At 35.7% G+C, this 26609-nt stretch overlaps 1 protein-coding gene and 1 long non-coding RNA gene across 2 annotated transcripts; one reads left to right on the top strand and one right to left on the bottom strand.

The window, feature by feature from the left end:
- Window positions 1-4931: 4931 nt before the first annotated feature.
- On the top strand, window positions 4932-5669 carry LOC134201317 (piggyBac transposable element-derived protein 4-like). Its single transcript, XM_062675841.1, has one exon. The coding sequence runs from the start codon at window positions 4932-4934 to the stop codon at window positions 5667-5669; it is 738 nt and encodes a 245-aa protein (XP_062531825.1).
- Window positions 5670-16644: 10975 nt separating this feature from the next.
- Window positions 16645-18087, bottom strand: LOC119630500 (uncharacterized). The gene is made up of 2 exons (XR_005246243.2): window positions 17578-18087; window positions 16645-17493 (listed from the first exon to the last, which is right to left on the bottom strand). It is a non-coding gene; the product is annotated as an uncharacterized LOC119630500 (long non-coding RNA).
- Window positions 18088-26609: the final 8522 nt, after the last annotated feature.

The following is a 26609-nucleotide window of genomic DNA, read 5'->3' as shown; positions in this document are numbered from 1 at the left end:
TTTCTTCTTGTGCCTTATGTCCTCTAGTTTCCTCTTCTTTCTTGTTCCAATCATTCAATCTTTTTTTATACTTCCCGACAGTTTCTAACTACGTTTGTGTGTTTTAACTTAAATTATTTATTTTAAAGATATAGATTGCCATATACCGTATGTTTAATGTATATTTACTGTGTTTTACAGAACTTTCAGCGCCAACTCAAATGTATTAACGACTCGGGCAACTGCATCAGCTAAATTAAAAGGTAGAACAGCTTGCAATTCATGTGCGTGTTCGCGACCGATCTCGACCACGGCTTATGCAACTAAGTCGAAAGGTCGGGATATAGTACTTAAGCGTTAATCTGGCTCCAAAAAGATATCGTGTTTTGGCCCGTTAAAATATTAGTGAATAATTCATGCTGGCGACATTGGCTTGTTGAAGTTTTAGTTAGGTTCGTCAGGTTGGCACTGAGCCAATCCATGTGTTTCATAAATTGATATTGTTTTTTTTTACTACAGGGTCCTCTCTTTTAACGTAGTGATTACTTGCTCAGTGGTTTCGTCCAGATTTTGGTGCGGTACGAACGTGCTTGTTTTCTTGTACATCATGGAGTGGAGTACCAAAAAAGTGTTGAAGTTCATTCAATTGTATGAAACGGAGAGTATTACTTATATGGAATCCTAATAAACCCGACCACAAAAAGATATATTTGGTACATGATACGTGGGTAACAATTAAAAATAAGTTCAGTTTGATTAGCACAGTAGAAAAATAGAAGAAAAAAAAAGTGCGTGCGTACAAAGTACACATGTCAGAATTGAAACTTCTTTAGCGAACTAATTTATAAGTCTTGCTTATATTTATACAAATCTAAAACTTTAGATTTCCGAGACTTAGAGGAAGGGAAGATTTAATATAAAATATAAATATTATGCTGTATGGTATGATACATTTGCCTTTCTAGTTGGAAAACTACAACAACTACTACTACTGACATTTGACAAGTACTTAATTTCAATGGTAGTTTGATTTAGGTACTGGTGCCGTTTCTCATGTTTCTGATTGAGTTAAATATGTGTGTTTCGTTCGGTCATATGATTCGTTAATTTGTTAGACAGAAGTCCAGGCATATTGGGGGCAGAATTTATTTATCATACGTACTTATTAATTAATCGTGATGAAAACATTGCTAATACTATTAATTCAATCTCTAGTTATTACTACAGCTATCTCGTTGGCAATCGAACTGTGGGTTGTTGTGTCCATGTTAGGCTGGGCTAAGGTAGGTATAATGATACATCTGCATAATATGAGAAATAAATTATTTTATGTCTATTCTTGTTTTATTTTGAATTGCCGTAATAGTACCACCTTTAGATAACGAATGGACGTAGTGGCCTTAGCCACACGATACTATGCTAGGTAAACAGTTTTTCATTAATAAAATACTTTATACGTATGTTTTAAAGTATATAGGAACTGAGCATCATCAAAAAGTATCCACTGCTGTCTTGTACAAAAATAACCTAATTCTGCGAACTAGAGATATATATATATATTTTTATAAATAAACATATTAAACCCTACAAAATGAGGTAAGTTACATGAGAGCACAACTTGAAACCAAATTCCATACTGCAATGGGCATTCTCCTTTATCACAAAAATTTATTCATAAAGTTTATTTATAGATTTAACTCACTGTTTATACACTGTATAAGTGCTAATAATCTTGTACATATATGAAAAATCTGCGTTTACTGCAAATGACGTTATGCGACAGAATTGCCATCTAAAGTTCTAATAATTAATCAGTAAACGAATACACAAACCAATAAAGCGTGTATTATTTCTCAATATCCCTTATTCTCTCTCTCGTTCAATCTTTCTCACTATAGCTCTCTCCCTACTCTCACTCCAACGCAGGGTGGACTGGGGGCCCTTCCATGCCCTGCGTCAGTCGCTCACGCAACCCGTGGTCGAGCACGTACTGTGCTCCGCGCTTTATTAAGGTATTGTCACGATTTCGCCTCGAACATCCTACCCCACCCAATCCCACTCTCCAAATAAAAATAAAAAAATGAAAGTTCGAAAAAGGAAAAGGGTTTTGTCGGCGATTCCCCATTCCACATTTAATGTGGATTTCAGCAATGTAAGGGGTCTACATAGCAACCTCGACGCCGTACACCACCATCTTGAGACGGCGCAGCCTGCCCTCCTTTTTCTGACGAAGACGCAGATATCTGCTCCGGATGATACTTCGTACCTTGAATACCCCGGCTACGTCTCGAACTCGACTGTGGACGACGGGGGTGCCACACCACCGAACATCCTCCGGTGTGATAGTTCCCTACCGGAGATCTGCTTTACACAGTGTGCAGTCAGGCGGGAACTCCGACTCCTGGACGTCCATAAGTCGAGTGGGCCAGACAGCATCCCTGCAGTGGTTCTAAAAACGTGTGCTCCTGAGCTGACGCCTGCGCTAACGCGTTTGTATCGCCTCTCTTATTGCGCTAACAGGGTTCCGTCTTCATGGAAGACCGCCCACGTCCACCCTATCCCCAAGAAGGGTGACCGGTCGGACCCATCGAGCTATAGGCCTATCGCGATAACTTCCTTGCTTTCCAAGGTGATGGAGTGAATAATTAATATACAACTCCTGAAGTATCTGGAGGATCGCCAGTTGATCAGTGACCGACAGTACGGTTGCCGTCACGGTCGCTCTGCTGGCGATCTTCTTGTATACCTTACTTACAGGTGGGCTGAAGCCTTGGAGAGCAAGGGCGAGGCTCTTGCTGTGAGCCTTGATATCGCGAAGGCCTTCGACAGGGTCTGGCATAGGGAACTTCTGTCGAAGCTACCATCTTACGGAATCCCCGAGGGTCTCTGCAAGTGGATCGCTAGCTTTTTGGATGGGCGGAGCATCACGGTCGTTGTAGACGGTGACTGTTCTGATACCATGACCATTAACGCTGGCGTTCCACAAGGTTCGGTGCTCTCCCCCACGCTTTTCATCCTGTATATCAATGACATGCTGTCTATTGATGGCATGCATTGCTATGCGGATGACAGCACGGGGGATGCGCGATATATCGGCCATCAGAGTCTCTTTCGGCGCGTGGTGCAAGAGAGACGATCAAAACTTGTGTCTGAAGTGGAGAACTCTCTGGGCGCGAGTCTCCAAATGGGGTGAATTGAACTTGGTTCAATTCAACCCGTTAAAGACACAAGTTTGCGCATTCACTGCGAAGAAGGACCCCTTTGTCATGGCGCCGCAATCCCAAGGAGTATCCCTGCAACCTTCCGAGAGTATTGGGATACTTGGGGTCGACATTTCGAGCGATGTCCAGTTTCGGAGTAATTTGGAAGGCAAAGCCAAGTTGGCGTCCAAAATGCTAGCGGTACTTCACGCCTGGACAAAGACTTTTGCTTTATAAAGCACAAGTCCGGCCTCGCGTGGAGTACTGCTCCCATCTCTGGGCCGGGGCTCCCAAATACCAGCTTCTTTCATTTGACTCCATACAGAAGAGGGCCGTTCGGATTGTCGATAATCCCATTCTCACGGATCGTTTGGAACCTCTGGGTCTGCGGAGGGACTTCGGTTCCCTCTGTATTTTGTACCGTATGTTCCATGGGGAGTGCTCTGAGGAATTGTTCGAGATGATACCGGCATCTCGTTTTTACCATCGCACCGCCCGCCACCGGAGTAGAGTTCATCCATACTACCTGGAGCCACTGCGGTCATCCACAGTGCGTTTCCAGAGGTCTTTTTTGCCACGTACCATCCGGCTATGGAATGAGCTCCCCTCCACGGTGTTTCCACGGTGAAAATGAGGTTGTGTTTCTGACTGATCCACATCTGTTTTAATATCGTTCCAAACTTGTTCTTCAGTTCTGTCATCGAGAGTTTTTTTCTTCTTTTTCAGTGACTTAGGGGTCTTCGTTAGTTCTTCGTCCAGAGACCAATTGCTGTCGGTTTCATCCCTGTAATCACTGACTATGATAGTGCTGTCATCTACAGTAGGTTCAGCTTGATTTATTTCAGGTTGTGATGGTTCTGAAGAGGTAGATGGATGAATCCGCTTAACACCTTTGTATATGTCAAATTTTTTGTGTGGTAGTAAGCTTGTTGGTGCTTGCGGTTTGGAAATTTCGGTAGGGGGTTAGATTGGTTTATTTCAGATTCAAGGTTAATTATAGAATTGAGAGACTGTGATGGTAGCTTGTTGGATTTGACTGTAGTGTCATTGGAAGTAGTGAAATTTTTTTGCGTGAGGTTGTTAGGGCCTTTGGTACCAAGAACCTGTTGACTGCTTTGCGGACAGTATTTTGCCAAGTGTCCCATTCCATTACATACAAAGCATTTCATTGTTTCGTTTGTAATATAAATCCAATAATTGGTTTCATCAAACCGAGGCAAGAAATGAAGCGGATTGACGTTGATTTGGTCACTTCGGAAAGGGCTAACAAGTAGTCTCAAATCATGATTCCGTCGATTGAGTTTATAATAATAGCTTGATCTTTCTTCGGGTAACTGGTTTTGGATGTAACATTGGCATAATTTACGGTGGGGGTAAGTTTATCCATAGTGTCAGAAGGGGCTCCCGTTGCCAGGAGTACCCCTCACTTGACAAACGGTGTTAAAACAAAGCACTCGGTAGTGATATTATATTCGTAATTACTCGTTAACTGCGCTGCGTCGACCGATACGTGTGAACCGTACGGAGACGTGATAGTGATTCCGACTCGAACGATATCTCAGTAATAGACCAAAATATAGCGAGTGAAGTAAATATAGAGAATGTGGAAAAATGGACAGAAATTGCTAATAATGATGAAATTGATTTTGCTGAGTACCCTCTAAAAAGTATAATAAATATTTCCCCAGATGTACAACTAAATGAACCCGTGGACTACTACAAATTTTTGTGACCGATGAAGTTATCAAAGCAATGGTGGAAGAAACTAATAAATATGCAGCGGAATTCATAAATTCACATGTTCTAAAGCCAAAGTCTCGCATTCACAAATGGAAGGATACAACTATAGAAGAAATGGAGCGATTTATGGGGGTGTTAATGGTCATGGGTATCAGTAAAGTACCAAATTTGCATTTATATTGGTCTAAAAAGAGATGCTACCGAAATGAATATATTGCAAACTTGATCACAAGAGATAGATTTTTGCTTTTATTGAAATTTTGGCATTTCAGCGATAATGTAAATAATGGAGATAAATTATACAAGATTCGGAAGATACTGGACATTGTATTCAAATTATTTACTGAAATATTGAAGCCAGGAAGATTCATAGTGATCGATGAAACAATGATCCCTTGGAAAGGACGTCTTAACTTTCGTCAATATATCAAAAATAAAGCTCACAAATATGGCATCAAGCTATATAAATTGTGCACACCTGAGGGTTACACTTACTCGGTGATTGTATACACGGGAAAGGATGAAGAAAAGTCGGGCGCTGGACATGGTTACGATGTAGTAATGAAATTGACTAAGAACTTACTGGAAGAGGGTCGAACTTTGATAGCAGACAACTTTTATACATCTGTTCCATTAGCTGAAGAATTACTAAAAAAGAAGACATTTATGTGTGGTACACTTAGAACCAACAGAAGAGGACTACCTAAGTCCTTCATAAGTAAAAAAATGAACAAGTTATTGGAAACATGAACAAGAAAGGGGTCAAAGTAATAAAGTGGATGGATAAACGCCAGGTTACAATGATGACGACTGTTAAAGAGCACGACGCGAGTTTGATAGATACGGGGAAAGTGTCAAGAGCAACAAAGCAGCCAATAATGAAGCCACCAAGTATTATTATGTACAATGAAAATAAGAAAGGAGTTGATTTTAGTGACCAAATGACCGCGTATTACTCAACACTTTTGAGAGGACTGAAATGGTATCGCAAGTTAATGATGAATGTCTTATTTGGAACTTGCATAGTAAATGCATGGATTGTGCATGAAATGGTAAATGAGGACCAAATGAGCTTGTTGACTTTCTTGGAGTCTGTTGTTCAATCTATTCTATCTACATAGACACAATTTACCGATTTAATTGACAATGAGTCAAAAAACCGCATAGTTCACACTTTGATAAGGACGGAGAAATTTAAGAAATGTCATCCCTGCTACCGTTCATTAAGAAAAGAGTTCACTAGCCGAGAGACTGACAAGAAAGTTAAAAAAGTTCGCACTTTTTGCCAAAAAGCCATGTGTTTAGAATGCTACAATAAAGTGCATTCTGTTGGTTAAATAAAAGTATAAACATTTTATAATTATACGTAAGATACCCAATTTTACTGTCCGGCTCCAATTTAATTTGTTTTTCATATTATTATTGTGACTGTTATTTTGGACTACTTTCAAACGTAAATCAAATTGGAACCAGATAGTTTGTTCGTGAGAACAATGTAACTTAATTTTGATAATAGAAATACCAATTATAAAATAAGTTAAACCAGTCCAAAAATACAAAAAAAATCTGATTCCGTCCTAATTTTATTATACTTAATGTTTATTATGGATCTCATGTGTTTAAATCGTCTTAGGAGTAAAGGCAATAAAAAAAATATCGTTAGTGCAATCATTTCAAAATCTGTATTTTTGATAACTAAATAAAACATTAAAATCATTATTATACTTTAAATTATAGTAGTAGTATCATCACTAATAAAAGAGTTACTTAAAATTATTTTCATTAAAATTTTATGTTGTAACGCAGCGTTCCGTTTCGCGGGGCAACAGTAGCCAAAGGGATTGTGACGCAGGTCCGTGCCGCGACGACCCACCCCGCGCTACCCGCGCCCGCGCATCTGTTGCATCATTCGCACCCCCAGTCAGTGCGTGCCAGACTTCGAAGCGGAGTACATGCGTCCCCGGTCGATACCGGAACTGACAACCCGAGAGTCTCATGCCAGTCGGGCACCTAACATTAAAATGTTTGTTTGTGTATAAAAAATCTGTTTTGTCAGATTGTAAGGCGGATAAGCCGAATTTCTCAGTCAGATGGCAAGAAAATGTTTGTTTAAGTTCCTATTATTATTAAATTCATTAAGTTTTTGAATTTTATATTCTTCCAATAAGTAAGTTAAAACGTGTCCGAGTTTCTATTATTTTAGATAAACAGAGGTGAGCCATATTCTTTCAATACTTTTTTTTTTATTTCTATTATTTTGAAATCATAAACTTTTTGAATTATATATTTTTCCAATAAGTACGTTAAAACGTGTCCGTGTTCCTATTATTTAAGATAAACAGAGCTAAGCAATACTCTTTGAATAAGTATTTTTTTAAGTTCCTATTATTTTTAAATTTATTAAGTTTTGAATTTATATTTTTTTCAACTAAGTAAGTTAAAGTGTTTAAGTTCCTATTATTTCAGATAAGTTTTGTTAAGTTTTGAAATGTTAATTATGCATAGTATAAAATATACGATGGAAAAAATACGAAATGGTTTTATAAATACACCTCATCCCTAGCAGTACCTAATTTCTATGCGTCAGGGGAAGTATTTTCCCGTAAAATCACTGCTTTTTTAAAATGCTCATAACTTTTTAAATAAGCAAAAGATCCCCGTGCTACGCCAGTTTTATATAAACAATAATATGATCTGAAGGTGAGTTAAATTTTGAAATCATACTATGAGTTTCCACGTCTCCAGGGACCTTCAAAGTCAGGACCTGGTACGGGAAAATAATAGCCGTAACGCAAAGCTGGCAATTTCGATACGGGAAGCATGTGACTCGTAACGCACAGTGGGCAAAATCGTTTTTAGTGGCGGCGCAGCCAATGTGTTAAGTAATTAATATTGTGCCTCATCTTTTAATAAGAGTCCGCGATAAAAACAACAGCTGCGTAGCTCATGACTGATTTGTTACTTTATAATTTTTATTATATTTAATACTTAGTGACCTGTACTGTACGCCTGCCGCAATTGTTATAGTTATTTAGGTTTTTTTTTATTTGATTTTGAAAATAAATTACACAACAATGCTCTTATTTATTTTGATTAATAAATAAGAGCAGTGTTATGTTATTATATTTATTTTTGAGATTTTGTACTGATATGTGTGATATGTGATTATTCATATTACTGATTGATTATAAATAATAGAACAATTACGCTTCTAAGCGTTTTTGTTCTATTATTTATAATGATGTATTAGGAATCTAATTCATCATTATAAATACGAAATTCTCTCTGACAATTTCTTACATTTTCACGGATAAAAGGCTGAACGAATTTTAATAAAATTTGTTATGAATGTTTAATACTTTTTTCAACGCATCACGTGGGCGGAGCCGCGGATCAAACTAGTGTTGCTTACATACGCATTACCCAAGCTTATTCAGTTATAGCCAATGATAAAATAAACTAGACTCTAACTAGTCGTTTTTAAATAATTCTTATTCTTAACCTTAATTGCTATGCCAATCTTTATTCATATTTAATTTTCGCAATTTTGTTTGTTTTCTCGATACTTATTATTTAATTAGATGATTATTGTTTTTTGAATTATATGATTATGGTTTTAATATTGTACTTACATAATTTGTATAAATAAAACTTCATAGTATTATCGAAAAAAATGTTTTATTTCGTGTTCATAGTTAAATTTAGAAAAACGACACTCAAATAAAAGTAATATACTCACGCATAAGCCTAATTGGAAGAAAGCTGAGAAAGATGAAAGAAATATGTCTGATCTCGCCTAAAGGAAACCCGAAATACTCCGACTGTACTCAGATCGCGGGCGTACTGTACTACATAACTTTTAGAGCGATAGGAGGGTAACAGTAACAATTTAATGCGGGCAAACCGCGAAGTAAAGCTAGTATTAAGAATTTGTAATACCTTAGTATTTTTTTTTTCATTTATGTTTTGAACTTATGACTATACCTAATACATAATATATGCATTTTTCTAGAAAAAACATGCTGATAATATCCCTTTTATGTTACCTTCCACGAGTGCAAAATCGGACGAGATTTCAGAAACTGATGACGAGGCTGTTACTACAAAAAAATCTAGGTAAGGACATAAGTCATAACAAAACATATTTGTAGGCAGGAAATGTAAAGCATACCTAGCTTTTAAAATTTGCTTAACAATTTAGTGAACTTAATACTTCATATTGTTTTAGATTAGAGAAGTTAAATTCTTTGAATCATTACACGTCATCTCGGATCCTCCCGATCCACTAACGGTGCTTCTAGGTACTTCAAGCACCGGTCACCGTTCTCGTCGAACCCGTCGCTTGCGATGAAGGGCTCGACGAGTAAATTAACTCCCAGACACAGCCCACTGAGTTTCTCGCCGGATCTTCTCAGTAGGTCGCGTTTCCGATCCGGTGGTAGATTCTGCGAAGCACGGCTCTTGCTAGGGTTCGTGTTAGCAACGGCATCAGGTTTGAGCCCCGTGAGCTCACCTACAAACGTTAGTAGTTACTTCAACCGGAGGATACAGAGGGCGAGTAAAGCGAAGACCACACTTTGGAAGAAGCTGGTTCTTCCAAGGCCGGCGGTATATTCAGAAACAATACATATTGTGGTTCTGGATAAAATACCTTTGGCTACTGATGTTTGCCATCGACGAAAGCGCCATCTACAAACTCAATAAACGTCATACGTCAAACCACATTGACAGCAAAAACGTCATTCTATGTCATTTGTGTCACTTCATATTATTCATAACTTTCTAACTAACAGCCTTTTTGTAAAATCGAGGGTATACGAAATTATACACCTTTTTTTGTAAAATCGAAAATATACGAAATTATACAGTAGACGAATTCTCTTTTGGATATCCTCCGTTCCTGCGTCTACAGTAGACAAAAATAAAATTAGTATTATTAAAACTAATATAGAACCTATTCTAAATACACCAAGGCCTTTTTTTTTTTTTTTTTCGGGTGGAGTGCCGAACCTCCTACGAGGTCCCCGCGCAAAAGGGGCGCGCGGGGTATGTGAGACTCAACGATCTGCATGGTGTTGTGAGCAGACCGCGGGCCCAAGGATTTTAGGACCCACCCACTAAACGACTCCCCTGCACTCTTACACCCGACGTCCGATCCCCTCCGAGGTCAGAATCCGGATGAGGTAGGGGGGCTACCGCGGTCAACACTACAGCCAGACGGCGCGGCTTACCCCAAGAACGCCCAGCCGACGGAGCCTTCGAGGCGAATCGAAGGCTCTGAAACGTCGGCCGTCTCGGTACGGCAGCTCGTCGGGCCGCCCAGACGGTGCCGCTGGTGTCCCGGAATACCCCGCTGGACCAAAACCAGCCTGCCGGGTCGGGACGCGATACACCGTCGACCGGTTGCTCTATTCACTCCACGGCAGCGCGCTAGAGTGCTGGTAGCGCGCCGCACCAAGGCCTACTAACTTATCATTATTAAAATCTTTTCTAGGAAAAGTTCATTATTATTCAAAATTTCTCAAAAATCTAGCAACTTTGATAACACCATTGTAAGAATGTACTAAGAAAAATAAATTCCTTTGGACTGATAAGTGTGAAAAAGCATTCCTAATAGTCAAGCAGAAATTAGCGAATGTTTCTAGCCTTCAGCATTATAATATTAATTGGCCTTTGATATTAACTTGTGATGCCTCAGAAATAGGATTGGGGGCAGTCCTATCAAATAGGAATGAACAAGGTATAGTTCAGCCTATAGCTTTTGCCAGTAAAAAATTAAATGATACAGAAAAAAAATATGCTACTATAGATAAGGAAGCAATGGCTATAATATTTGGTATAACTAAATTCTATAACTATATATATGGCAGACACTTTGAGTTGGAAACAGACATTGCTGCATTAGTACGAATATTTGGCCCAACAAAAAGTATACCTAAAATGGCAGCAAAAAGGTTACAACATTATGCTATCTTTTTGTCCGCTTTTAATTACAAGGTGCGGCATATTAAAACATGTATGAATCCGGCAGATTATTTATAAAGAACTGTAACAAAATTTGACAATAATTGTATAAATGACCATTCCTTAATTGTAAGTGCTGATTCAAGTAATATTTATCATGCAAACAATGCTGAAATAGAAACGTTAGATTGGAAGAAAATTCAAAGTGAAACAAAAAAAGATGTAATATTGCCTAAGTAGTTCGCTATATGATGGATGGTTGGCCGCATAAAAAACAAATAAATAAAGAAATGAGGCCATTTTATATTAGAAAAAATGAACTAAGTATTGACAGAGAATGTTTGTTTTGGGGGTTTCGTATTATTGTACCAGTATCTTGTAAAGATCAGATACTATCTGAAATACACAAAAGTCATTTTGGTATTGTGCGTATGAAAGAAATTGCTAGGTCATACTTCTGGTGGCCTAAATTAGATAGGGACATAGAATTAGTAACACAGACTTGTATGATTTGCTTACAAAATAGTAAGACCCCACCAAAAACTCAAAAACCATGGCCAATACCGCCTGGTCCATGGCATAGACTTCATGCAGATTTCTTAGGACCGTTTTACAATAAAATGTATTTAGTAGTAGTTGACAGTTTTTCTAAATGGCCGGAAGTATTTGAAATGAGTAACATCACTTCAAATAAAACAATAGAAGCTTTTAAGAATATATTCTCAAGATTTGGGTTACCAAACCACTTAGTAACAGACAATGGTAGAAGTTTCACTAGCTCTGAATTTAGGGATTTTTGTAAACGCAATCAAATAAAACACACATTCTCAGCTCCTTACCACCCAGCCACAAATGGGGCAGCTGAGAGGTTTGTAGGAACTTTCAAAACAGCTGTTACAAAAATTAAAGAAAACGGTCACACCTTATCAACAGCAATTAATATATTTTTAAATGACAATAGAAGCACACCACAGAAAAGTACAGGGGTAGCACCATCAAAACTTATGTTGGGGAGGGAAATAAGGAATAGATTTAGTTTGTTACGTCCACCACCTATAGAGGAAAACATGAAGAATGTAGTCAGCAAAAGGAAGATAGGAAATAGAAAAACTAATTTGGTAGTGGGGGAAAAGGTTATGGTTAGAGACTATAGGAAGGAAGCTAAGCCATGGGTCCAAGGTGTAGTACTAGCTGAGTCAGTGCCAGGTCTTACATATATGATAGATGTGGAAGGTCAAACATGGAAACGGCACGTCGACCAAATAGTTTCATGTTCACAGTGTAATGATTAAAAGCAATATAGCAATATTAAAAGCAATACAAATAAATGGCAAAAAGTTGCAAACAGTTTAGTGAATGAGTTAGTAGTAGCAAAAATTGTTGATGAACAACAAGGTAAACATCTGAAAGCAAAGTATACTGTTGCACCTAGGATTTATGGTTTGAGGAAAACGCACAAGGAGACTTGTTGTTTGCGTCCAGTGGTCAGTTGTGTTAATTCCCCGAGTTACAACCTGGCACGGTTCCTACATGAAATACTGACTCCAGTGATCGAAACGTTTCAATATAATGTAAAAAATTCATTTGACTTCGTGACGTTTAGTGAAACAGTTAGCTTACCGAAGAATTATGTACTGATTTCATTAGATGTAGTGTCATTGTTCACTAATGTACGTCGTGACTTGATTCTTAAAGTAATTGAGGAAACTTGGGATAACATTAAGCATCTAGTAAAAATTCCTAAGAGTGTGTTAGTTGACCTCATTACGTTTTGTTATGATTCAAGTTACTTTGTATATCAAGGAAAGTTCTATGCACAGATGGAAGGCAGCAGTATGGGAAACCCTGCAAGTCCAGTTATAGCTAACATCGTTATGAACTATGTCATCGATCAGATATTGATGGTTCTACCGTTTGAAATTCACTTCTTCAAGTTATACGTGGATGATACCATCGCAGCCATACCGGAGGCGGAAGTAAATAATATCTTAGAGTTATTTAATAGCTTTGACAATAATATACAATTTACCATGGAAGTAGAAAAAGATGATAGTTTATCTTTTCTAGATGTGTTAGTCAAAAGATCAAATGATAAATTGATAACTGATTGGTTTGTTAAACCCATTAGTTCAGGTCGTCTATTAAATTGGAATTCAAATCATCCTCGGTCTCAAAAAATAGGTATGATTAAAGGTTTACTCGACAGAATGACAAGGTTAAGTAGTAAGGATTTTTATGAAGTTAATTTTAAGAAGATTCGTAACATATTGTTGAATGATAATTATGAAATGCCATTAGTAGATAGTGTTATAAATAAATTTAAAGAGAACTTCAATAATAAAACAAGGAGTTTGGTTAACTCAAATAATAATAACATTAGATATGTTTCCTTATATGGCAGAATTATCACATAAATTAAATAGTTTTTATAGGAACTCATGTAAGATTAGCATTTTATAACATCTTAAGAGTTAATTCCATCTATTCTAAGTTAAAAGATCCAGTAAACAAACAACAACAAGCTGGAATAGTGTATAAAATACCTTGTTCATGTGACTTATGCTATATTGGACAAACTAGGCAATATTTGAGTAATAGAGTAAAACAACACATTTATGATTGCAAAAATATTAATATATTAAAAGAGAATAAGACAGCATTAGTAACCCACTACTTTGACCAACATCATAATTTTGAATCCTAGGTAAAGAATGAATTGGTGGAAACGTAATGTTAGCGAAATGATCTTTATAAAAACTAATGATACTGTGAATAAACGAACAGACACTAACAATTTAAGTATTTTATATAATGATATATTAAAAGAGTATAAATCTACTAGAAAAAAATAACCTTTATTTCATATATATTTGAATTTGATACTTAGCGCGGTTGGCGCTAGTATAAAATATTGTATAGTATAGCCCATGTACTGAATGTTTTGATAGTGGGCTAACCGTTGTCACGAGATAGCAATTTTTATGGGTCGTGTTTGCTTTGTTTCTAAAATCAAAAATAATAATTAACTAATTTATCGGCTTTGTTGATTTGTATTAGTTTATGATGTCTAAGGCAATTGTAGGATAGTGATTGTTTAAATTCATATTATGGTAAATATTGTAGTGTTGACAATTGTTGTTTTTTTATATTGTTGGTTATCAATATGTGTAATTTTCAGATGCCTGATGAAGGTCTAATAAAAGACCGAAACGTTGCAAAAATAATAATGTAATTTGTTATTATGGTCCTATCTTGTCCACATTCCTGAGATACAAAAAAATATTTTATAATAATTATGGACGACAATATTGATAATATTAAAAGCAATATGCATTTGTGTAGTTAAGAGGTATTGTAATCTATGGCTGACGGCATTTATGTTTATTATAAGTTGGGGAGAGTGTGAGATATCAAACCAATTCCTAAACGCATTCGATACCTGTAATTCTAAAATGTAGCTATCTCGCTCTTAACTCAACTTACGTCTTGTCTTTTCCTAACAGTGTTCGGTTAAGTGTGTGCTCCTATATTAAATAATACTTATTAATTAATTAAGTGTTTTAATCCATATATGAAAATAACCAACATTAAGAGGTCAAAAAGCAGCACTGCGCGTTCAAAAACTGAGTAAATAACCAACGTAACACCAAGGTTTTGGAAGGAATATATTTTTTTGGTAAGTTTATGTGTTTTTCATAAAATAATAAACAGGATTATATAGTAAATAAAATTCAATTTACTAATATTGTAATTGTTTGGCCAATATTTCAAACAAGGCACCAACTATTATATCAAACATCACCTATTCTTGAACAGGGAATGCATAGAGTAGTGTTGTTATTTTATAATGTTATTTTTGTTTGTAGATTTCCTAATAACCCCTTTTTGCTGTGCGCAATGGATATATATTGTCGCAAAAAAAAGAGGAGAAGAAATATAAAAGCCTTATAAAAATTCAAGAATAATTGTTCAATAGTGGTGGCAAATCAATGCAAAAAAGTATGATAAAACTTTATATGCGTAAATATTTTAAGCGCATATGTTAAAAAGGATTTCTTTTCTGGGGGACACGAACACAGCCATAAAATAAGCCTATTAAACTGATCTGATCTAATGAAACTGAATCTGTTTAAAGGTAATTAAACCTATATTACTTACTGTTTTAATTACTTCTGTATAAAGAATACGTGGAAAACATATTTCTTGTTTCCTTTCATATTTTTTTTCACTTTATTAAATTTTATTTTCATAACCTATTTGTTGTATCAAAAAAGCAGTAGATAATATTTTATATAATATTTTACATACTTTTTTGAATCGGTCAAAAATAGTTGCGACCATAAAAAACAAACCTAAAACAAATATATTTTGCAACTCTACGTCTTTCAATACTCACTGTGTTTTGAGCATTGAAATGTAACCAATACCAAGAACTACATCTAGTTCCACAACAAAATAAGCACGAAATTTTAAACAATTTTTTTTTAACCTTTTTTAACTTACATTTTATGTATCATTTTAGAATCAATATTTTTGTACTGATGACTTTTTATTTTCAAGTGTCATTTTAAATTTATTCCATAACATCCTTTTTCTGACGAAAGTACCTAAATAAATATAAAATATATGGTATGGTAATTAAACTTTATGTAACTTTATGAAATTCTTTCTAAAGATTTCATTTTTGTTCCATTTGGGGTAGAAACTGGGCCCCTGGGGTCCATCTGCTAAAAGTTTTTTTAAGGACCTTAAAAAAACCATTTGAAGCCTCGGGAGACCAGAATGCCGGTACGTATTTTGCACAAAGAATTAGCATTGCTATCTAGCGTGAAAATGCTGCCAGCCTTCTGGGAACGCTGCCAACTGGCGGTGAGCTAACACAGATTTTCTATTTCTAAGTAGCTTTAATTAAAACTAATATTACGTTTTTACTATAGTCAGTGTTTTATTACAATGTTTCCGAACTTTATGTTTAAGCATTAAGATTTATAATAAACTGAACATTATTAAACTTTTTTCTAAGAAATGAAGATGTTTTCGTGTCTGCAAACGTGGCCACTCGAACGTCTTATTTTTGTTCCTGATCCTTAATCTAGTACTATTATTGATCGAAGCCAATAACCAATAGACAGAGTGAGTGAGTGAGACAGACAATCAGTTCGGTACCACAACGGAGCGTGATGGCAAATTAGGTCCGTTCGTTGGTGTTCGGATCGCGGCCGAGCTGCCTATGGAGTGTGGGCTAAACAACTGAACTAATTGAATTGTAACTTAACCAGAGGACGAAATCGGAAACTAACTGAAGTATTTCATTTGAAGGATTCATTCGTGTTTGTTTTTTTTTTAGTTTATGGCCTAGACCTTTAGGCCAATTCATTCGTGAACGACACACCACACTCCTATTCTGTAGTGTGGGGAACTTCAAACGTGGCGGTCAATTTACATATTTTTACTGTTTTTCGTTAAAATATCCTGTGTAAATATTACCAAAACTTATTTTAGTCGGTGTAAATATTTGTATATTTTGTTAATTAGTATGAACGAACCGGAGGTCCAGGTGGAACCCCGAAACGATCCAAAATTGTTCGTAAAAGAGGTGCGAAGGAATGTGGACCTGAAGTAGCCGGCGGTGAGGATGACTTTATTCCGTTTTTTAAGCCAGGTTATCTCAGACTTTATCCTGAACATTGTACAAATACGGACTTCAACGTTTTTGTTGAAAGCCAGAACCAACAGGTTAAGCTTGGAAATAAAAGCCCAGTTTACTTAAATCATATTTTTACTTCGGAGGTGAAAGGTGTGGTAGCTTTACATAGAGTCGATCCCAACAAAATTGCGGTTGTTTTTAAACAATACAAATAATTTCATCACAAATACAGACTTTTAACAAAGCACAACTTGAAGGCGCATATTCCTGCAGCGCAGATAGAAAATCATCCGATATGTGCCTACCAACATTTCGAACAAGGATTTATATACGAAACTGTCTTCGATCTATGAAATTATTTCAATGAGAAGATTCACGAAAAAAGTCGGTCAAAGTACTGTAGGTCTCGAGACTGTCAGTATAACTTTCTTATCAAATGTTCTGCCCGACAACATCCAATATGAGGCCTATGAAATCAGAGGCAGCTAAACGCCTTAATGTCGTAAAATGGATTAACAATGGTCCTATCTTGTATAGTTAGTTGAACACGCTTTAGTGTTTTCATGTTATAACAAATGCAGCTAAATCTCTAACAAATTTAGTTCAAAAATTTCATTTTTACTGTGTGCTAAGTACCTACTCATAAACGAAGTTTTATCATTTAAAACTCAGATTATTGCTTCTATGCTTTAAATAAAGAATATCGTAGCTATCCGAACAAAGTTATTTCAGTTTCTCAAACCCGGCAGTAACACTGGCCCTAGCAAGAGCAGTACTTCGATGGATCGGGAGGACCCGTAATGACGTGTTTAGGGCCGATTTTTGTAGTTTATCTGAATATTTGACAGACTTGGATTTAGCTGCCTTTGATTATAAAGGCCTCATATGACCTATTTTCGTTAAGGGTGTTTGAATATGTCCCGCCGTTGCAACAATGCTTCCGGTGCTTCAAGTTCAACCACCCTGCGAAAATTTGTAATGGTAAACAACGTTGCTCGATATGTGCTGGGGAGCATAATTTCAGAGACTGTGATAAAAAAAGAGAACGTGTGTTGTGTCAATTGCAGTGACCCTCACCTGGCCATTTCCAAATCTTGCCCAATAAAAATGAAAAAAATACTGGAAAAAAAGGGTAACATTACTTATGCCTCTGTGGCTAATACAATTACGACATCTGATTTTCCGTCTTTACCTACACAGCCGAGCAGCATTGTTAAGACCCTACCATCAATAAGCCAAAATGTACATAAATTAAATAAAAATGTAAAAATTGTAAATAATGCAAATAAAACAGAGTCTGAACCCAGCTTGAATCAAATTCAACTTAAGGATGAAATTGTAAACAATAAGAATATTCTGATGGCAATGGTCCAAACTTTAGTTGAATTGAATAATAAAACAGATAATGAACCTGTGATTTCACTGTTCATCAGCTCAGTACAATATTCTAAGTAAATATGGGCGCAAACGTCACTATTGGCAATAATTAACATAATAATATATAGTTTATTTTATTATATGTTAATATTTATTTATTATTAGCAAGATGAAACTGTTATTCTACTTTAATTAATATTTAACAGACACTGTTTTTATGTAATAATGTTCAGAATATGAATATTGTTTAAATTATTGTTTAAAAACACAAATGACTGTATAAATAATTAAATATTAAAGTATAAATATTGATAGTAATTTATATTATAATTAATAGGAATAAATTAATTAAGTATTGTAATTGTTATGCAAATGATGTTGGCGCCATCTATTAATAGGCTGGATAATAACAAAGTTAGTTTATTTAAGTTAAAAGTAATTCATGTAAAATAAATTAATGTTAGTCATGTAAAAATCACAAAAATTTGTATTGTGAATATAAAGCTATATTTTGTGAATTGTTTCGCAGTAATTACATTTGTTTGTATAAAAGAAGTTGTAGTTACTATAACCATCACAAAATGGCTAATTGTGTAAAAACGAAGACGTGGCTTTTTGTTGTAAACAAGTAATATATTAAAGTTTTATAGAATTGTATTGTATTTTCATTGTAAAAGAACTTATGTATGAAAACCCTGGCGTAACGCCGACATATACATAGAACAAAACCCTTATTGTCTAAATTTTTAGTTGAGCAAAATGTTGATATCTGTCTACTCAATGAAACTTGGCTGAAAGATACATAATCAAACATTATCAAACGCACCTTGAACATCCAGAAAAACACAAACACTGGACCTATTATTATTGGCATATTTCAGATCTGACAAGACAGAGAGATGAAGCTGTCAGCATAACTTCGCCCTCTCCGGAAGCCATATTTTGAACATATGGAATGATGTTGTTCACCTCTACATAACACTCAAGACGAATCTTTATCATGTTTTCATTAAGCTTTCCAACAAGATGACAATGATAGGGGATGATATGAGTTAGGATCTTCAGGTGGCTTGTCATGCTTAAGTAGAGCAAGCGGCAAGCACTTCGCATCGCACCATCATTTTATTTGTCAAATAAAAAGTTAGTGTTTTAAGTGTTTGTTGTGAGTGAGAATATACGAAAACGAAATAAATTACTATTAATTATTTAAAAAAAATACTAATAATTACCAAAATTGCACTTTAAAATAACTTTATTCTTCATCGATATGATGGAGCGTATGTTTTTATTGAAAATATTGTTGAAAGAGGCTGACGCTATGGATAGGCGTGAAATGCGTCGACAAGCCTACGAAATTCACAATTTATCACTTTTGACTTGAGATGACGACTATGTAAAAGTATAAAGAAAGTGTATAGATTGTCGTAGGATCTTATTAAGCAGTTAGGGTGTGAATTACACCCTAACTAAGAAGACCACTAAAAGCTGAAAAGGACTTTCAACTCTTCCACCTTTAGGTTTATCCCACGTAAGTTTGTGACTTTATGAATAAAACAAGTACTTTAAAACATATTAGTAAAGTTTGCCATTTTGTTTATATCCAACTCTCCCATTATTATAAATCAATATCACTGAACTAATCTACCAAAAATATCTTGAAAGAAGTGATAATTTCTTTTTAACAGACTTCAAAAAATGAGGAGGTTCTCAATTCCACTGTATGTTTTTTTTGTTTGTTACATCATAACTCTTGACTGGGTGAATCGATTTTGATGATTCTTTTTTAATTAGAAAGCTAACACTTCCCGCGTAGTCCTATTTCAATTTAGTCCAGTTCTGATAATGGTATCCATGTGAAAATCATATAAGTCTTAAAGTAAGTGCGCGACAAATAGATGAATAACTCAACATCACGCCAACCGATATCAATGATTATTGTTTTTAGTGTATATTAATTCGTTTTGGAATATATATTTTTTTCTATTTGAAATCAGTTTTTATCAAAGCATGTCTATTTACAATAATTTCAGTTATTGTGCACCTTGTTATTTTTGACTAATGGAAGCTGCCAAAAAATCATAAAAGAAAATAAAAGAACATATTTGTCCCAGACATCCCAGTGTTTATCTGAGGTTGTGGAGCCTCTGAACCACCCAACTAATATATATAAATATTTAAGATTCCCACATAATGCTCAAGAAGGGCAAAAGTTGAAGGGAGAGCGAAGAAAAAAGAAAAAGGAGGTTTAAACAACTTTTTTTTGTTCTTAAAACAGTACGAATATTAATGTAATACTAAACATTGCAGTTTTTATGAAAAACGTTGAATGCCTCGGTTATTGGATGGGACGTTGGTGGCCTTAATAAGACCTGCTATCAACGAAGAATGGTTTTAATGTCACAAAGGATATGCAAGACATGTACAATTGGTAAAGTTATTAATATTTTTCGAAATTCTGATATGCAATCCTTAAATGGTGTATTTATTAAGAACCTATTTAGATTGTATTAATTTCAGTTAAATTGTTATTCATATTTTTACATAACTGATTTAAATATTCTTAATGTGGATCCAAGTCATGGAGGTACAACACATGATAGCTTTATTTTCAATCATTGTGTTATTATAAAACGTTTAGAGACTAACAAATTCAGAAGAAGTAGTTTTGCTTGGTATTTATTGCTTTAAAATGATTGAAATTTAGTATTTATCTTAAATAAACTTTATTCGGTTATAAACAAACCAAAACAAAATCTACTAAAGAATTAATGGAAGTAATGGCCATTATAATTACTTAACATCTTTTCAGGCGTTTCTGCATAATATATGCTCAACGTTCCTACCTTATGACACCTTTTGCTAATACTGAGGAAGATACTCCTGAAGCTTTATAAAACCTCTTTCATTCTACTTCCCGTAACTCAGTGGAAAGAACAATAGGTTTGTTAGAGTCGATTCAGGTGTTTGCTGGTCCGTAGTAAAGTGTACTACCCTAATAAGGTAGCAAAAATAGTTGTTGCGTGTTGTTTTACACAAAATTTGCAATTGTGCAGAGCTGCCAGTTCCCATGATCTCAAATAATGAGATTGCATTATGGTGGTCGTGTCAAATTACTTTATTACATTCTACTAATTACATTACCTACATCCTTATCTTCAAATTAATTATTTATAAAAATAGTTTTATATACAATAGTTATGTACAATAAATTTGATATTTGTTTGCATCAGTAACTTATGTAGAGATATAGGTTTAAAATAACTAGCTGCATGTGCTAATTCCACCAACAGTTCATTCTTGTCACAGACTGTCGACTCTTCTTTCCCCATGGTTTGTTTCAACAAGTTATATATCCTAGTCACAGTAGTGTCAAAAATGCTTTGAACGACACACATATGAACATGCTGAATCTCCACCTGCAGTTCCTCCGTTCACAAACTTCTCTCAGTAATTTGAGTACACTCTGCTCTTCATTGTAAAAGTTATGAACTAGCAGGTGATGTGTTAAGATGCTGAATTAATAATAAATTTATTTAAAAACGATGTTAGGTAAAATACAATTTCTACAATACATGCAACAAACATTTTTTGTTATTAAGTGACAGCATTATTTACAAATCAATGTACTTAATATGGTTGTTCAATGAATAAGTACTTTGACCTGATTAAACACTTCCTGACAACCCAATCTCTTGACTAACTTGATACCTACTGTGATTGGAGCTACTAGTAGTACCATCTCAATAAGTAGAATTTACTTGTATTTACTTAGGGGAGGATGACTGCAAAATAGGTCAATTTTGATGCATTTTTAAAAGGGGTAATAAATATTAATTTTTAATGTGCAAGTTTTGTGTAGGTATTTATTTAAGATACTTAGGTATAACATACATACCTGGAATACCCATACCTAAATGGATGTCTACTTGTCATAAATATCTCACCGAGAATGGATCATATCTGACAAGAGAAATTCCCTTTTTTAATTTCCTTGTTTTGTAGCATGTTGAGTTTCGATTAAACCTTTTGCTACAAAACGTTTACTACTACAAAACATCTATCAATGCCTTTATTTGCGCCAATTTTAGATGAGAAAAATGCTCGTTAAATCTTTTGGTAATATAATATGTAGGGTCAAGGAGGCAACAGTGACTCGGTCGGCCACAGCGACTCAAGCCCGTATCTTTAGACGTTTCGACAAATAGTCCTCCACTCTTAACTCATCCGATGATGCTCGAGCATTCCTCCCAAGCTTACTCGAGTTTGGTATTTTTAGTCGACCATTACAATATTCCTCAACTGTCCTCGAGTGAGGTAGAGAGGTGTTATTACGTCACCACAACAACATCAGTTTGAGGAAAATTTGATCAAGCTAGCATCAAACCCATAGAGTTCTGTAGTCTGTGGTCATTGTTTAATGTCAAAGTCAAGCTGTCGCTGTCTGTTTGACACTAGAAGCATTGAACTTGTTTGATGTTTTGGTTGCTGAGTTATTCGTAAATATGTGTGCGTGCGGTAAATCTGAAAGTGTATTATTTATTTTCTAACCTGTTATTATTTTAGATTTCGGATCCGGCTTTGTATTTTTATTCGCCGCTTTTGTGTGATTTTGATTGCATCGTGTTGTTGAAATGCTTTTCCACAACCACCAGTTTATTATTATATAAATAAAACTTATAATCGCATTGACTTTATTTATCAGGTAGTAAGCAAAATATGACTTTTATGTAGGTAAATAAAATAAAGAGTTTCAAATGTCTAACCTCGAACTATTTACTTTATTAATAAATATTATCAAAATTAAATTATCAAAATATGCTGGAATCATGCACAGATCCAGGCCATTGCACAGCAATATCATATATTTCCATTTGCGGTCCACATACTATTTGGACATTGATAGAAAACCAGCCTTGAGGAACGTTCAAGGTACGTCACGACTTACCTTGACTTGACAGTTCGCTTACTTGACTCCGGTTAGGAAAATTTTCCAAGGACGTTTGAGTGGAGTTTATTTTTACGACTAAGCATACCAAAACGCGCGTTGGAGGTTGAGTCGAGTGGAGTTAAGCTCGTGTAAACGACTAAAGATACGGGGGTCAGTCATATGTCGACCTGAAGAGAAAGCAATATATATTTGTCTCTTTCACTGATTCGAATATCTTGGTACCCGTACACGTTTAAATCAGTTTGCTCGCCGGTCGAGCGCCGTGTTGAAGTGTGAGGGAGTGTTTTTTGTTTTCGCGCCCACAAAATTACTTTTTGAGGTGAGTTTTGATTGTTTTCATAAGATAGACATTATATTTATTCGATAATAGGTCTTGTACATATCAATTGTCTTTAACCCGTCTTTTGTCTTATTATTATATTATCTCGGTTGCTGTGATCAAATATTTTCAAAATGGCGTAGAAGTACACAGTGACTCAATTTTTAAAGGTACACAGTGACTCATGAGCCACCACCATGTGTACCTGCTCGATTTCAATACTTTTGTAGCTTTTAATTAGATTTTTATTATTTTATTTGTAGAATGGCACGGAAGAAGACAGACAGAAAAATAGGGAATAGTTCCCATGTAAAAATTAAAGAAGGCTTGCAGTTTATAAGGAGCGGAGAATCTATAAGAAAGGCATCAAAAAGAGTGAATGTACCTTTTGCTACGCTTAAAAGGTATTATTGGAAGACCAAGAACTGTGAGTCACTGTCAATTGGTATCCTCTGAGTTAGAATCTAACTATTCGGTCAATAAAATATTCACCGATAGCCAAGAGACTGCACTTAAAAACTATTATACTCATTATGCTCTTTTGTTTTATGGATTGAGCGCTAAAGAAAGTCGAAAAGTAGCATATCAGTGTGCTAAAATTAATAATTCAAAAATGCCTGCCTCTTGGGAAGAAAAGCAAATGGCTGGTAAGGACTGGTTAATTTCATTTAGACGCAGACATAATATCACATTAAAAAAGCCCGAACCGTGCAGTCTCGGTAGGGCAACAGCTTTCAACCTAAGCAATGTCAACAAATTTTACGACAATTTAGAAAATCTCATTTCACAAAGCACTTCCTTCTCTGATGGAACCAGGATATTTAACCTTGACGAAACATCCACGACGACTGTACAAAAACCACAAAAAGTGCTAGCCTCATTAGGACGAAAAGTCATTGGTAAGGTGACTAGTGGAGAAAGAGGGACGTTAGTTACGACGTGCTGTATCGTGAGTGTCAGTGGGAATTTCTCGCCCCCAGTCATGGTCTTTCCTAGAAAGAATTTTAAAGATCACATGATTAAAAATACGCCCCCTGGAACTCTCGGATTAGCTACAGCTACCGGATGGATGAATTCGGCGATATTTCCAGAGGTTATAAAACATTTCATCAAACATGCAAATGCTTCCAAAGAAAATCCATGCATTTTGATCATGGATAACCATGAGTCACATTTGAGTCTAGAAGCTCTTGATTGTGCCAAAAATGCGGTAGTGCACATTCTGACTCTTCATCCCCACACATCAGCAAAGTTGCAGCCCCTAAACGTTGGTATCTATGGTCCATTTAAAACGTACTATAACGCTGCCATTGACTCGTGGCTTTTGCGAAATCCGGGCAAACCGATAACAATTTATGATTTTGGCGAAATAATAGGATCTGCATTTCAAAAGTCAATGACGCCAAAAAACATAACAAACGCCTTTGCAAAATGTGGTATTTATCCATTCGATCGACACATTTTTACAGAAGAAGACTTTCTTCCTAGTTCAGTAGTAACTGACCGTCTTTGTCCAGAAAATCTGCAGAATTAAGGTGATTCTCTGGGTAGATAAAAAAAAAGAAACGCACAAAGTACATCCGTGCACTTGGGGGATATATAATTGCTTTCATATGTTTGAATGCAGTGAGGTTTTCCAAACAATTCTGATTGATCTTTGTTGTATGTATTATACCTTACAAATCATTGATTGGGCTAGAGCACAAGTTCATTACTCAATAATAAACGTAAGTATTAAGTATTGTGTAGAACTATCGATCTTGTATTTTTCAGGAAATGTTGCAGACACCACGCCTATTCTTGACACTCTATCATGTCGTGACACTCCACCACGTCGTTCTGGGTCCCGGCAGACTGGCTGTGGTGCAGCCTCCTTAGGAGGTAGGTTAATAATGTAAAAAAAAATTCAGTTCGAAAATTTCAGAACAACCCTGAGAGTGTACAAAAGCAAAGATACAAATTTTGTTGTTGGCCTACAATTGATGCAGATATCACATACCCGATCCTGTGGACGGAATGGTAAACAGTCGACGTCGCCATAAGCACGTCATTACGGATCCTCCCGATCCATTAACGGTGCTTTTAGGCACCACAAGCACCAGTTACTGCCCTTCCTGAACCCGTCGCTTGCGAGGAAGGGCTCGACGAGCGAATTAACCCATAGACAGCCCACTGAGTTTCTCGCCGGATCTTCTCAGTGAGTCGCGTTTCCGATACGGTTGTAGATTCTGCGAAGCTCTTGCTAGGGCCAGTGTTAGCAACACACCCGGCTTGAGCACCGTGAGCTCACCTAGACTTCAAGGAGAAGCTGAAATAGCCTCTCAAGGCTATCAGCATGGGTAGGAAGAAAAAAAAGATATCAGTGAACAAACGTTCACGATTGACTTCCACGGTGAAGGAATAACATCGTGTAATAAAAACCAAACCCGTAAAATTATAATTTGCGTAATCACTGGTGGTAGGACCTCTTGTGAGTCCGCACGGGTAGGTACCACCACCCCGCTCATTTCCGCCGTGAAGCAGTAATGCGTTTCGGTTCGAAGGGTGGGGTAGCCGTTGTAACTATACTGAGACCTTAGAACTTATATCTCGAGGTGGGTGGCGCATTTACGTTGTAGATGTCTATGGGCTCCAGTAACCACTTAACACCAGGTGGGCTGTGAGCTCGTCCATCCATCTAAAAGTTGATCACAAATAATGCAATTTGTAAATCTAAATATATCAATATCTTTTTATAACTTCACTTTAATTGTATTGAATCAGATGAACTGACTATCAGATTTTACTCAGTCTAATTAATAATTCGACTATAGTAGCTCAATCCAATTGTGGGATTTGAAACCACCCATTAATACCTTAATACCACTAAGCTATCATCACTTCAAAATCATAAATATACATTATGTAGATTACTAAAATGTTATAAATATAGAAGTATAACAATTGCATTTTATTTAATTACAGGAGGGAATGTGCGCACCAGGGTAATACAGGAACAATTTAAGTTTAGAAAAGAATCTTATGAAAAGAAAGAGAGAAAAGAAGATGAACTCTTTCAATTACAAAAAAAGGAAAGAGAGTGGATGATGATGGCAGCAGAAGAAGTCTATCTAAAAGCAAAGGCTGAGAGGGAAGCTACAGAGGATCTTAAAAAATATAATCGGGCTAAAAGAGACTGTAGTGAAAAATAATTTAAATAAATAAAATCATAATCACATAAGCAAAATATGACGTATGTAGGTAAATAAAATAAGGAGTTTCAAAAGTCTAACCTCGTACTATTTACTTTTTTAGTATTTTTTTTTATCAAAATTAACAAAATCAAATTTAATCATTCCTCTTCAAAATAAAAAATAGTATCTGCATTACAATAACAGTGCTCACTGCTCGGTTCCAACTTATATACCAATATTAGCCGGACAACTGATAACTGTT

Source organism: Bombyx mori, chromosome 24 (assembly GCF_030269925.1).
Source record: "Bombyx mori chromosome 24, ASM3026992v2".
Classification (NCBI taxonomy): domain Eukaryota; kingdom Metazoa; phylum Arthropoda; class Insecta; order Lepidoptera; family Bombycidae; genus Bombyx; species Bombyx mori.
Note: the sequence above shows the minus strand (reverse complement) of the source record. Positions and strands in the feature narration are given on the sequence as shown.